General features: G+C 33.8%; 2 protein-coding genes across 3 annotated transcripts; one reads left to right on the top strand and one right to left on the bottom strand.

Annotated features, from left to right (window-relative positions):
• The first annotated feature begins 6,752 nt into the window (after positions 1–6,752).
• On the top strand, positions 6,753–9,957 carry LOC148933163 ((3S,6E)-nerolidol synthase 1-like). Its single transcript, XM_089068846.1, has 7 exons — positions 6,753–6,896; positions 7,005–7,257; positions 7,365–7,743; positions 8,111–8,329; positions 8,490–8,622; positions 9,073–9,321; positions 9,556–9,957. The coding sequence occupies exons 1-7, from the start codon at positions 6,792–6,794 to the stop codon at positions 9,862–9,864; spliced, it is 1,647 nt and encodes a 548-aa protein (XP_088924972.1). The 5' UTR covers positions 6,753–6,791; the 3' UTR covers positions 9,865–9,957.
• A 279-nt stretch (positions 9,958–10,236) lies between these two features.
• LOC125221386 (cytochrome P450 76T24-like) lies at positions 10,237–13,541 on the bottom strand. Of its 2 annotated transcripts, XM_089058563.1 has the most exons (3): positions 12,615–13,541; positions 10,779–11,389; positions 10,237–10,369 (listed from the first exon to the last, which is right to left on the bottom strand). In XM_089058563.1, the coding sequence occupies exons 1-3, from the start codon at positions 13,476–13,478 to the stop codon at positions 10,324–10,326; spliced, it is 1,521 nt and encodes a 506-aa protein (XP_088914689.1). In that variant the 5' UTR covers positions 13,479–13,541; the 3' UTR covers positions 10,237–10,323. The 2 variants fall into 2 exon arrangements, with proteins under 2 accessions (XP_088914689.1, XP_088914691.1); XM_089058565.1 differs by lacking the exon at positions 10,237–10,369 and having other exon boundaries at positions 10,629–11,389; positions 12,615–13,539.
• Between the last annotated feature and the right edge of the window lie 481 nt (positions 13,542–14,022).

Here is a 14,022-nt window from a genome sequence, read left to right as displayed (position 1 = left end):
TTTTAGTCGATCCCATAAAAGTTGAGTCATTTCCTTTTTTAACAAAAGACAAAACATCTAATCATTCTTACTTTATTCCATCATTTGCTTTACTCTCTCTTATCTTTCCTACTTTTTTCATCTCTCCTATTTTTTTAATATAAATTCTTAATCTTCGTGCCCAAAAGTTTTGTCTCAATTTTTATGGGACGGAAGGAGTATATATTGTTAGAAAGGATACAAAAGTGTATTATGCATACATATATTGTTATATACATGCAGCTTTACATAGAATCTCTGCTTTAATTGATCATTTTTTGTAAAATATATAATGTCAATATTTATAAAAAATGAAAAAATTAACTACACAATCAGGTTTTCAATTCCCTCCAAAAAAAAATAAAATTGTCTTTTCACCAAATTGGCATTTTAGATAATTGTCTTTTCACCAAATTGGCATTTCAGATTAGTAAGATAAGATTAGATAAGATAAGATAAGATTGTGATGAAAAATTTATGTTATTTAAGTATAATTGTAATTATTATTATTAACTAATTCTATTATAACTTTTTAGTAAAATATTCTATGAAAAATCTCGGAAATGCCCTTTTCCCTAAACAACTGGGACGCTTATGGACTCATTTTTATCTATACATATTTAAAAGAAGAGGTGTGAAAAAAATAACAAAAATGTCATTGTGATACTTTAAAATACATTTATAAAATTATAAATTGAAATAATTTTTTACATATAACTAATTTAGTTATATAGAGAAGTGAAAACTTTTATAATAATAATAATAATAATAATAATAATATTATTATTATTATTATTATTATTATTTCCCATTTGAAGTATCCGTACCTAAACCTTTCCAAGAAGGCAAGAACCATTTCACTTCTAATTCTCCAAAACCATTCACTTCCCCAATAATAATAATAATAATAATAATAATAATAATAATAATAATAATAATAATAATAATAATAATAATAATAATGTTTTCACTTCTCTAAATTAGTTATATGTAAAAAATTATTTCAATTTATAATTTTATAAATGTATTTTAAAGTATCACAATAACATTTTTGTTATTTTTTTCAACCTCTCCTTTTAAATATGTATAAATAAAATGAGTCCATAAGCGTCTCAGTTGTATAGGGAAAAGGGCATTTCCGAGATTTTTCATAGAATATTGCACTAAAAAATTATAATAGAATTAGTTAATAATAATTAATTACAATTACACTTAAATAACATAAATTTTTCATCACAATCTTATCTTATCTTATCTTATCTTATCTTACTAATCTAAAGTGCCGATTTGGTGAAAAGACAATTTTATCTTCTTTGGTGCAAAGTGAAAGTTGACTGTATAATTAATTTTTTTATTTTTTATAAATATTGGCATTATATATTTTATAAAAAATGATCAATTAAAACAGAGATTCTCTGTAAAGCTGCATGTAGATAACAATATATGTATGCATGATAGACTTTTGTATCCTTTTTATAATATATTTTGTGATAATTCTCTTTTACCTAAGAAGAGATTAGTAACATTAGTGTGATAAAGCATTAAAATGATCTAATACGAAATATATTCTTTATTGCTATCTACTGAAAGAATGTATTTGAGAAAATTTTAGTATTTTCTAGTCTATGAAAATAATACTATTAATATTGTTTATTTAATCAGACGCAACTTTGACTTATCAATATGGGAGAGTTTTTTGCAACTCAAACATGATATCTTGGGTGGTAGTTATTGAATAACATGAAAATATTGGAATATCATTTCATAGAATTCACGTGCCTAGTGTGGTATGATTTCATCCCCAAGAGGTGCTTGAAAAAAGAATTTATTATTCATAAATCTGCGCAGTTGGAATTTTATTCCACGAATAATAAATAAAGTTTCAAACTAGAAAAACTCTTTGGGGAATTAATTTAATTCAAGGCACATAACATACAAAGGATTAAATTAATGGATTAAGATAATATTAAACACGGAAAATATTATAAAATAAAATAAAACCCAAATTCTTCGTAATTCGATGATTTAGATGGTAGTTCAATATTATTCTTTAGTGGAATAAAATAATATTCAATTGGATAATATATATTAAATCATGAGTTAATTGATTTAATAAGTTTATTATCTAATGGGCTAACCCAACATCTTATCACTCCATGGCTCTCCATTCTAGCTCAAAAAGTCTATCTTATAAATAGTGAGAGAGATGGGAAACCCTAGCACACAAGACACAACACACTCCTCCCACCTAACCCTAGCCGCCACTCACGTCTCTCTCTCTCTCTCTCCCCCTTGTATCGATTTTCGAGCCACTCCAAAGGGATTTATAGGGTTTTTGTTTTGTTCTTGTTCTATCCTAATTCACAGGATTAGATCAAGACAATCTCGTGTTCTGTATTGTTTTTTCCTATATCTCATATCACTTTTATTGATTCTTCAAGATTCGCCCACGCGGATGAACAATCAAGGACGTGAGAATAGAATGGATGATTTGTGGTCAAGAAATCAAGGATTACTGGGAGGTTCAGCAAGCAACGTCAATCCTTCAATGGATCAAGATGTAACAATCATATCTACATCAAATAACATGTTTGTGTGTAATTTTGATGTGTTTTCTATAGATCTAGATTAATTGCATGAAAATTGGAGTTAATCACATAGTCACCTAAATAGATTCGTAAGGGACTGTTTGATTTCCGTATCTTCCGTTGCGGTAACCCCAACATCTTTTAGGGTAAAGGGAAAGAAAATATTAGAAAGAAGAAATGAGATGAAGAAAGAATGAGAAATAATATATTAGTATATTTTAATTAAAAAGAGAGAGAGAGTAGATAGATTGAAATGACCTTCATTGTCTTGAGGGTACTTTGGTCATAAAAATATTGAAAATAGCCAAAAAGTAGTTGAATTGATATTAACTCATAATTCGTCAACCTCAAAAGATATTATGAAATATTATGGACCAAAGTTGTTTATTTGAGATAGTTGATATACAAAATAAGATATTCTCTCTATTATTTAACATTACAAATTATTCAAAAAAATTTAATTAGAATTTATTAATATAAACAACAATGATATATTATATATATATGGGCATGTTAGGGTGCCACCACCCCTTAAAATAACACCATACCACCATTTCTAGTCAATCATTTGTACACGTGGACGAATAACAAGCTGTCACATGGCAAAAAAAAAAAAAAAAAATTCTGGAAAAAGACGGGCAGCAATCTGCTGTTCTTTAAACAGCAATTTTTCTTGAACAGCAATATCCGACACACTATACAACAATCTATAGATTGCTGTCTACCGTATTGAATATTGCTGTGTAGCGTTTATAATATTGCTGTATAAGCGTTGTCACGTTGTCATTTTAAGAGGGATTGTCATTTTAACACAAACCTATATATATATATATATATATAATATATATATATGGGCATGTTAGGGTGCCACCACCCCTTAAAATAACACCATACCACCATTTCTAGCCAATCATTTGTACACGTGGACGAATAATAAGTTGCCACGTGGCAAAAAAAAACCAAAAAAGACGGGCAGCAATTTTGTAGCCTTTAAACAGCAATTTTTTTTTAACAGCAATATCCAACACGTTAGACAGCAATCTATAGATTGCTGTCTAACGTGTTGGATATTACTGTGTAGCGTTTATAATATTGCTGTATAAGCGTTGTCACGTTGTCATTTTAAGAGGGGTTGTCATTTTAACACAAACCTATATATATATATATATATATATATATATATATATATATATATATATATATAGGTTTTGATCTATGAAGACCAAATTTAAATACAGAAACGCAGAACAAAGTCATACGTGGGGCATTTTTAGGTCATAGTTAGTTTATTTTTAGGTCATGCTAACAAAGCATGACCTAAAATGATCTTAACATGACATAAACCCGATTTTTATAATATGACCTAAAACTGCTTAATTATGACATTCCGTATTTTTAGTTAATTATTGACCATTAGATCATCTAATCCTAGGGCCAAGATTTGGGCTGCATTTCTTGATTTAAGTACATACTTGTTTTGATCACTCCCCTCTATATATATATATATATATATATATATATATATATATATATATATATATATATATATATTACACTTAAATTGTGAGTATTGAAGCCAAAAATATAAAAGTGGAATAGTTAATAATGTAAGTCAAGTGTTCATTACAGTGTGCTTATGTGTTGCTATTTTGTTGCTATATTTTCTTTCTATACTATTATCTATCTTCCATGTTATTCACACTTTTCTATTTTAACAAAATTTAAATTACTTACACACTGATATTATTGGATTAGTGCCGTTGTCTTTATTGGCTAAACAAACTGATGATGTTACATGCTACCGTGACCACTAAATGATTGTGCAAAATCATGAAAGGGGAACACGTTAATTAATACAATTGGACCACAAAAATAAGAAAGAAAAATATCTCATGAGTTTCCAGCTGAAAAAAGGAAAAATAACATTTTAAATGAAGTTGCAAACCCCTGTTGATATGGACTCTTTTATATTTAACTGTCAAATTCAAAATTTTAACTATACACATTTATTTTTATTGCAATGATAATATTATTGTATATAAAAAAAAATAGGGTAAAACTTATGTAGCATACATCGCTGCAATCGGACGAGACACATCAACTTTCCGTTGCAACAAAATAATGTGTTAAAATTGAAAAATGAAAAATGTATTGTTTAGAATTTTATTTGCTAGTTTGGCTTTTATTCTCAACATATATATAAAGTAGGAGTAATGTATTACTCCCTCTGTCTCCACTTAAGATGACCACTTTCTTGAGTGACATGAGATTTTGGATAGTGTTGTTAGGTGGAATAAAGTAGAGAGGACAAAAATAGATGAATATTTTTATGAGGAGAGAGGAGGTTAGTTCAAAAATTGTTAACAATTTCCAAAATGTAGCCATTCTCTCTTGTGCGACGGTTTCTTCCTTCTCCATGGCAGTTTCTTTTCCTTCTTCAATGGATTTCCGTTATCTTTTATCTTCAAATTTCAGAGGTACAATTTTTCAAAATCAATTGTGTCTCATTAATTGATACAATTGGCCTGCAAAAGAAAATAAAGAAAAGTAGCTAAAACGAAAAGAACATTTTAAATGAAGTTGCTATATGCCAAGTTGCAAAGTCTATATTACTAGCCGGTGCATTCAATTATGAAAATTAAAAATTTTAATTACACACATTTTTAGTAAGTAATTTTATTTCAATGATATATGATAACATTATGTCATTTTATACAAAAGTAAAAAAATATTAATAGGGTAAAACTTATGTGGCATAGTCGTTCAATCGGATGAAACGTGTTGAGTTTTCTGGTGCCGCGAAATAATTTGAGGTACAATTGATACAATATCAATTGTTCGGAGTTTAAAAACATTTGTTATAATGAGGTCAGAAATTTTAATTCTAGTCTAGTCTAACTTAAACAATTGATTGGATTCGCAATTTTAGTCCTACAAGGCCACAAGTTCAAGTCATTTTTTTACTCCTTCAAACTTTAACATTGTCACGAATCTGGCAAAATTTCCGAGCAATTATCACTAATATACCCAAATTAATTCTAAGTCAATATTAATTCAAATATGTTGTGTCAATATCCTGGCACTGGAATATTTCGAGAAAAAACCCAACAAACTTTATAGAAACTATAATTATTTCAGGCTCGATCGTACGAGATTAAAATGCATTTTCATTAATGATGCAATTTCCCATAGCTACTCTAGAGATCAATAATTAGTGGCCCAATTGCACCAAAAGTCGTCGCTATTTCGAAACATGATTTGTATGTTGTGTCTTAAAAAACTATACTAGTATAATAACATAGTATTTCATTATTTGGATTATTGGATATACACCATTGATTGGCTAGAAAGTAGGAAGAGGGTGGTCATTCTAATCTATGGGAAAAATGTGCAAATGTAGGAAGAGGGTGGTCATTCTATTCTAGAAAGTAGGACGAGGATTGGCTAGAAAGTGTGCAATATTAAAACATTAGAAAGTTTTAGAAATGTGATAAATATTTTGTTAATAGAAAAAATATCCTATTCAAGACAAATAGTGTCTTAGAGATGATATGTTATGTGGGGTAATTGATCGAATTGCATATTCTTTGAAGACACCTGATTAGGCAATTGTGGCAAACTCTTAATAAAAGTGGCCACAATTTTTTTGTGGGAATTGCTCGTTAGACTTTCTTGGGAGGCGGTGAAGGGCGGCAGGAGGTTCAGTTGCATAGGAGTTGGAATTCGCCGATAGAAATTTTAGTGTTTGTTTTTGTGGAATTATTCGAAGGACGAGACTGTGGGCAAAGAGGGTGGCAATGGTGGTGGCCAAGGATAAAAATTATTTTAGTAGTGGAGGATACATGTATTAATGCAAAATTGGTAAAATGAGAGAAAAATAGAGAAAAAAAAACTCAAATATTGTTAATTGAAAAAAGGGAACCATCTTATTCGAGAATATAAATTAATTTTGGTTGACATACCAAGAAATATGACTATTTTTCATCTATAGTTACTACTACATAATTTTACAGCGTAATCTACAAAATATTCTACCCTGTCAAACACTCTACTTTTTCTTATCATGCTTTTAGTTCATCTAGCTAGCAACACATAAATCCAATATTAACATCAACTTGTTTTTACAGTACCAATTATTCTTATGATGGTTGAGCTGTGTATCTATAAATACAAGTGCTTAGTATTATGTTAGTTAGTATACATTCCTCCTTTATTTCCACCTTTGCAAAATATATTTTCCTAATGGAAGCCATCTACCAAACATTTGATTTTTTGCCTCTAACCAAAGAGGTAGCCGTGAATTAGTACTTCTGCTCTGTCTCTTTAATTTTTCTGTCTATATATTTCGAAAAAATCCTAGTAACGAATTTGAGGCAATTTATATGTATACATGTGTAGGAATCGTCGTTGCTCGAACACGCAGCAAAATTGGAGCAAGTAAGAGAAATGCTGATGAAAACTGAGCAAGATTCGTTGCAAATCCTAGTGCTCGTCGACACAATCCAACGCCTCGGCCTCTGCCATCACTTCAAAGACGAGATCGAATCCATTCTCCATCAACAATACTTGGCCCACACCTCCAGTGACGGCCTTCTAGAGGCTTGCCTCCGCTTCCGTCTGCTCAGGCAGCACGGATACCGAGTCATTGCAGGTGCGGATTTTCATGTTACGTCTCATACTATTTGATAGGACTGCTTATAAAATTTATATAGTAATTTCAGTTCTCTTTTTGTAACAGTAATATTTATTTTTTGTCAGATGACTTTTTTGGACATTTTCTGCGGAGTGGGGAGCTGAGGCTGGAAGATGGTCTGGTCGGTGGAGTGACGAGGGGTTTGGTGGCGATGCACGAGGCGTCTCATTTGAACACCGGAGGGGAGGAGATTTTGCGCGAGGCTGGAGAGTTTAGCTCGTTGTGGCTGAATGCGAACAGGGCCGCGATCTGCCTCGACGACGAACTAGAGAGAGTGGTGAATTTTGGATTGAGTTTTCCACAGCACAAGATTGTGGCTGGTTTTACTGCGAAGAGCTATCTTCAGTTTGTGGGTGATGATAATCATGTCTTGAGAGAGCTTGCAGAGTTCGAATTCGCATACACTGAGTCCCTCCACAAACATGAAATCCTTCGAGTTGTAGAGTAAGTCAGAAGCTCGACTCGGGTTAAAATAGGAACTCTCTATGTCCCAACTTAAAAGTCCTACTATAATTTTAATTAGGAATTGGTTGTGTAATGAGTGGAATAAGCACGGGTGAAAAACAATCAACTGAGTCTTATTTTTATATATTAATTGAATACTATAATTAGATTGAATAATGGAATGTAAGATTCACTTATTTAAAGTAGTAAAAGTTGACAGAGACTTCTAAGTTGGAAGGGCCAGTTAAAATGGAAAACTGAGACTTCTAAATTGGAAATTGGGACGAAGGGAACAGACCTTAGTTGGGGGGATCTTTAGCCTCCCAAATGGGGACAGTACTAATTTTCAAAGTGAATGATGTTGTAGGTGGTGGAAGAGGCTGGGGCTGAGCGAGGAGCTGAAGTCGTCGAGGAATCAGCCGTTAAAATGGCATGTGTGGTCGATGGCGATCCTAAGGAATCCAATGTTGTCGAAACATAGAATCATGCTAACGAAGCCGATATCTCTTGTCTACGCCGTAGACGATATATTTGATCTTTATGGCACTATTGACGAGCTCATTCTATTCACCCACGCTGTTAAAAGGTATGATTACTAAAAATTGTCAACGTACAAAAGTACTCTGTAAAACAGAATTACCAAGCAAAAGCAAGTGCTCGGTAAAAAGAAAACGACCATTTGAAACAATGGATCGACAGATTAATTGATTTGATATATCATATGTGTGTGTTTTTGTTGAATACAGATGGGATGTTTGTGATGAATTACCAAGTTATATGAAAACATGCTTGAATGCCATTTACGAGACTACGGAGGAAATCAGCAGCTTCGTCTATCGAGAGCATGGATGGAATCCTAGCCACTTTCTCAAAAGAGAGGTGCAGTGCAGTTCGTCTACTACTAATACTCTAATTTTTTTCATTTTCATTCATCCATAAAAATTACTACCTCCGTCCCTGAAAATTTGATAGAGTTTACTATTTTGGTCCGTCCCTGAAAATTTGATACACTTCACTTTTACCATTTCTGGTGGTGGACCCCATATTCCATTAACTCATTCCTACTCACATTTTATTATAAAACTAATACTTTAAAAGTAGGACCCACATCCCACCAACTTTTTCAACTCACTTTAAATTACATTTCTTAAAACCCGTGTCGGGTCAAAGTGTAGCAAATTTTGGGGACGGAGGTAGTAATTAATTTTTTCATTTTTAACCATTTTTATATCTTCCTCTCATCTCCCATTTATTAACTTTCAACTATCAATACTCTAATTAATCAATTTATTTTTCTCTCTTAATTACCAATTTTACGTAATATTGCAGTGGGGGAGTTTGATGGATGCATTTCTTGTGGAGGGAAAATGGCTTAGAAATGGTGAAGTGGTGAAGGCTGAGGAATATCTCAAGAATGGAGTGATAAGCTCAGGAGTACCTATGGTGCTATCTCATCTCTTCTTACTAATGGGAAACCCTCTCTCTCACCAAACTCAAACTCTTCTCACTGATCCCAATGGACTCACACATTCCGTCGCCAAACTCCTCAGGCTTCTCGACGACTTGGGCTCCGCCAAGGTAATTTCAAACGCAGTTTTGCAAGGAAAAGTTACAGTATCTCGAAATGCCTTGAAATTCATTTAAGGGGCAAAAACGTCAATTTACTATTTTTTGGATGTTTTTAGTTTTTGCTTTTAGTCGTTTAGGATTTCTAGGAAGTCATCAGCATTTGACTATAATAGGGTTATTTTCGTACTCAGAATTTCGTTTTCTATCAGTTTGGTCATTCTGACTGTGTGATGATAAAATTAGGACGAGGAGCAAATAGGGTTCGACGGATCCTACATAGATTTCTACATGAAAGAAGGGAAAGCAAAATCGAGGGAAGAGGCGCGAGAGGAGGTGATGAACATGGTTTCAGAGACATGGGAAAACATAAACAAGCATGGCTTCTCTTCAACGACTTCATTTTCTGCGGGTTTTAGAAGGGCTTGTCTCAACGCAGCGCGTATGGTTCCGACCATGTATACCTATGACGAAGATCATCGTCTTCATCTTCTTCAACATCATCTTCAGATCATGTTTGCCGATCCTGCCTTTGCTAAAGCACTCCTATCTTAAACTGTAGCTTTGTTAATTAGTTCGCCACACATTACTTATGTGGCTGAAATCACAACTTGTGAAATATCTATTACTGCACTACTTTTTCCATTATTCCCTGTCTTTGTCCATGCAGTCATTTTCACATCATTTTTTATGTTTTTATTGTTTAAGAACCACATCTAATTAAAAGTTAGTTATAATGATAAATAATTATTATGATTGGGGTCCCAACAACAAAGTAAACACTAGCTAATTACAATTATGTACATTTTGTAATTGGTATGTGTGGATGACGAATTAAATCGTTCTATAATTTTTCTGAGTTGTCCTTACGGAATCAAGAAAATTGAACAAATTCATAAAATTGAGTAAAAAAATGTCCCGCTGAACCAATTTAGATGCTTTTTTCTTCTTTCTTATTTTATGTGATCTCACTAGAGTCGTACGTTGTAGTTGTCCATACAATCATGTGAGATTTTAAAATTTTACTCCCTCCGTCCTCCAAATATTGTCCCATTTTGACCTGGCACGGGTTTTAACAAATGTAATAAAAGTGAGTTGAAAAAGTTAGTGGAATATGAATCATACATTTATATATTAGTTTTATAATAAAATGTGTTTAGAAATGAGATAGTGAAATCTTAGTTTCGCAACACATTACTTCTGTGGCTGCAATGATAAATGTGAATTTTGAAATATCTGCGACTATATTTTGATTGTTTCCCTTCTTTGTCCATGCAGGAAATATCTGCAACTAAATGTACACATTCTGGAGGTTTCCCTTTCTTTATCCCTTAATTCTTGATAAATATTTTATATTAAGAATAAATTATCACAACATTAATTTTATAACCATAGTAACATCGATCGTGTTTTCTAGATCATAAAATGAAAACATTATAGCGCACACACACATATATTTAGTGGCTCACAGTTTGGTGGGAATTGCTTTGAGAGGAACTGCCTTTTGAAGAGTAAGTCCATATGTTTCATTCATGTCTATTTCTTCTGGCTTCATATTTTCCGGTTTCCACTCGTAATTTCCCACAAATGTCACCAACATCTGATGCAGCATCCGATCTGCTAACGGCATTCCGGGGCACATTCTTCTCCCCGCACTAAACGGAATCAGCTCAAAATCTTGGCCCTTAAATTCTAAGCCTTCATTCTCGTTCAAGAATCTCTCAGGCAAGAACTCCTCTGGATTCTTCCAGATTTTGGAATCTCTCCCAATTGCCCTCACATTGATGAGAATTTGAGCATTTTCCGGTATGATATAGCCATTTATTTCCACATCGGAGGTGGCTTTGTGGGGTAGTAGGAGAGGACCGGGCATGTGTAGCCTAAATGTTTCTTTCACCACTGCTTGCAAATATGGAAGAAGTGGGATGTCTGATTCTTGAACTTGCTGCTTTCCATTTTCAGACATGAAGCTCTTAATCTCGTTTCTGAGTATGGACATTTTTTGAGGGCTGCGTATTAGTTCTGCCATCGCCCATACCACCGTTCCTGAAGTCGTGTCGGTTCCTGCCATGAACAGATCCTGCATACCATTGTTGGTAGTAAGTCACGATTCACGCATGTTAATACAAAAGTATATACACAACATATGAAACATATATATTCGTGATGAATTCGCCAAACAAATTATTCTCGTGCATGTTTTTCGACAAGAATGACCGAATCAAGAGAAAATGGATCAAATATTTGAAGGAACCCTAGTTGCTCATACCTTAGTTTATGATTTCACAATATTTAGAGGCTCCGAAAACTTCCCATAAATTCTAAACAACTTAAAGTTAAAAACTTGAAGAAAAAAAATCAGAAAACAATATGAGGATGATTTTTGCCCCTCGTGCCGTGCATGGCCAAAATCCATCATTTCACACTGTTGAAGGCAAAATTCATGAGTGATATGTACATATGCCTTAGGTGAGAAGTTGGTAATCTATTATCCAAAATACTAAGGGGCTTCTTGGTATGATGGAATGGAATGGTGGAATGAAATGTGATTCCTACTTCCATTCTGTTCATTTGCTTGGTGTGATGGAATGAACGAGTGAATGAATGAAAATGTAAAGGAAATCCAAGGAAATTGACATTTCATTCCTATCTTTATTCCATTCCAACCTCCATTCCATCATACCAAGCATGCCCTAAGAAATCAAAAGATGAATTCAGCAAGTAATTTTGTTGATGCCAAAGATAAATGAGAATGACCTAATCAAAAGAAAATAGATCGAAAGTTTTTATGTTTTCACGTATTTAGATGCTCTGAAAAACTTCATAGAAACTCTAAACATCTTAAAACAAAAAATTGAAAATTGATAAAAGTATCGGAAAATTGTAGTACTACTAATTTAGTTTTCTTCCCTCAAAATGGGCAAAAATCCACCGCTTCATATTTATCTCGAATTTCAAGCATTTGAGGTACCTGAATTTTTAAGGCAAAAATGAGTAATTTGTACATGCCTTTTTATGGATTCAAATATTGTTCAAAAGAATAAGAAGACAATTTAAACCCAAAATAGGACAAAAATATCTAGACACTAAGACATGTACGTTACATATGAAACAAATTCAACGAAACAAATTCAACGAATAAACATGATTTTTATGCTATAAAGTCTTAAGAGAATGACTATAAACCAAAAGAAGACATAATGAATGTTTGAAAAATCCCTAGTTTCAACACTTTTTAATGAGGAAGAAGATAATGATTTATTTTCCAACAAAACTGGAAAATTAAATTGATAAGAAATGTATACCAGAAGGAGATGTCGTATGTCGCGTCGGGTAAGCTGAGCTTCATCTGATCGGTGGATCTCAAGAAGCGCTTCCACCAAATCACGTTTCTGGCCCCCCGATTTCAGTTTCTCGTCGATTATCTCATCCAATTTCGCAAACAGCTTTTCAAAATAAAACTTGGTTTCCTTGTAAATCCCCTGCGGATCCAATGCTTTCAGCACCGGAAAAAAATCGGCTAAATTGGGCCTGCCAACGCATTTTATGAGGCCCGACATCACCTCCTTCATCTCCTGCGACTTCTCCGAACCGAACTGCACGAACTCCGCCGAGAACAGCGACGCCGACATCAGATTCAGCGCCGTCGTGAAAGCCGCCTCTCCTACGTCCACGGCGGTGCCGCGCTCGCACCGCTCCGCCAGGTAGTCCTGCAGCTTCTGCAGCTTCTCTCTCCTCAAACCCTCGCTGGCGTCCAGCCGCGGAGCCGAAAACATCTGCTCTCTGCATATCTTCCGCAGCTTCGCCCACTGGGTTCCGACGGGCAGCCACCCCACGGAGAACTCGTGGTGGCGGAGGACTTTGTTAGCGGACGGGATGGTTCGGGAGGAGAAGGAAGAGTCGTGTTTCTGAAGCACGAGTTTGGCAGTTTCTGGTGAGGAGAAAACTACGGTTGTGATGCTGCCCAGCTTCAGCGACATCACGGGCCCGTATTTGCGGGATAGTTTGGCGAGGGAGTGGTGGGGTTTGGGCCCGAGTTGGAGGATGTTGCCGATGATCGGGAGCCCGTACGGGCCCGGAGGAAGTTTCGATGATTTCCAGGCCCGGGATATTAGAATGCATATCCATGCAATGGATGCTAGGATGATCGAAGATGTTACAGAATCCATGAGGAAGAAATTGGTGAGTATTGGTGGTGTATTAAACTTTTATTTATACAAGTAAATTAAAGTCTGAAATTAATCTTGTGTTATATTTACTCAAAAACAAATTATAAATGTTAGGTTCTAGTTGCAATCTTTGACTTTGATTTTAGTCAAAAAAGCTCAAAATCATAATTTTTTTACCATCCTACTCTTGAAGTCTGAATAGATATAAATATCAAAGTATAAAAATAAAAAATTAAAATCAAAATCAAAACAAAATAGTATCAATTAAAGTAAACAATGAGGTAATCATCGCCAAGAGTATTACAAAATGATGTAATTTAATTGGTATTTTGTATTCAATTTTTTTTGGTATACTTTGATATTTATAATCTCACAGGCGGGATGGTAAAAATCGTGTCTGAATTTATAAATTTTGAGCATGTCGGTAATTTGCATGTCGGTAATTTTTTAGCTGCGTGCCTGAGGACTTGGCCAGTCCACCATTGTATTCAATTTTTTTTGGTATACTTTGACATTTATAATCTCACAGGCGGGATGGTAAAAA

Source organism: Salvia hispanica, chromosome 1 (assembly GCF_029641045.1).
Source record: "Salvia hispanica isolate PSC_SH4W2 chromosome 1, Shi_PSC_v1, whole genome shotgun sequence".
Lineage (NCBI taxonomy): Eukaryota > Viridiplantae > Streptophyta > Magnoliopsida > Lamiales > Lamiaceae > Salvia > Salvia hispanica.
The sequence above is the reverse complement of the archived record's forward strand: the minus strand, read 5'-3'. Positions and strand labels throughout refer to the sequence as shown.

Bases quoted from the DNA above. Each gene is read 5' to 3' on its own strand.
- LOC148933163 (XM_089068846.1), top strand. From the start codon at position 6,792: ATGTTAGTTAGTATACATTCCTCCTTTATTTCCACCTTTGCAAAATAT. The intron at 8,330-8,489 runs GTATGATTACTA...TGTTGAATACAG, and splicing joins TTCACCCACGCTGTTAAAAG to ATGGGATGTTTGTGATGAAT. The intron at 8,623-9,072 runs GTGCAGTGCAGT...GTAATATTGCAG, and splicing joins GCCACTTTCTCAAAAGAGAG to TGGGGGAGTTTGATGGATGC.
- LOC125221386 (XM_089058563.1), bottom strand. From the start codon at position 13,478: ATGGATTCTGTAACATCTTCGATCATCCTAGCATCCATTGCATGGATA. The intron at 11,390-12,614 runs GTATACATTTCT...AATGGTATGCAG, and splicing joins ACATACGACATCTCCTTCTG to GATCTGTTCATGGCAGGAAC. The intron at 10,370-10,778 runs GTGAGCCACTAA...AACCCGTGCCAG, and splicing joins AAAGCAATTCCCACCAAACT to GTCAAAATGGGACAATATTT.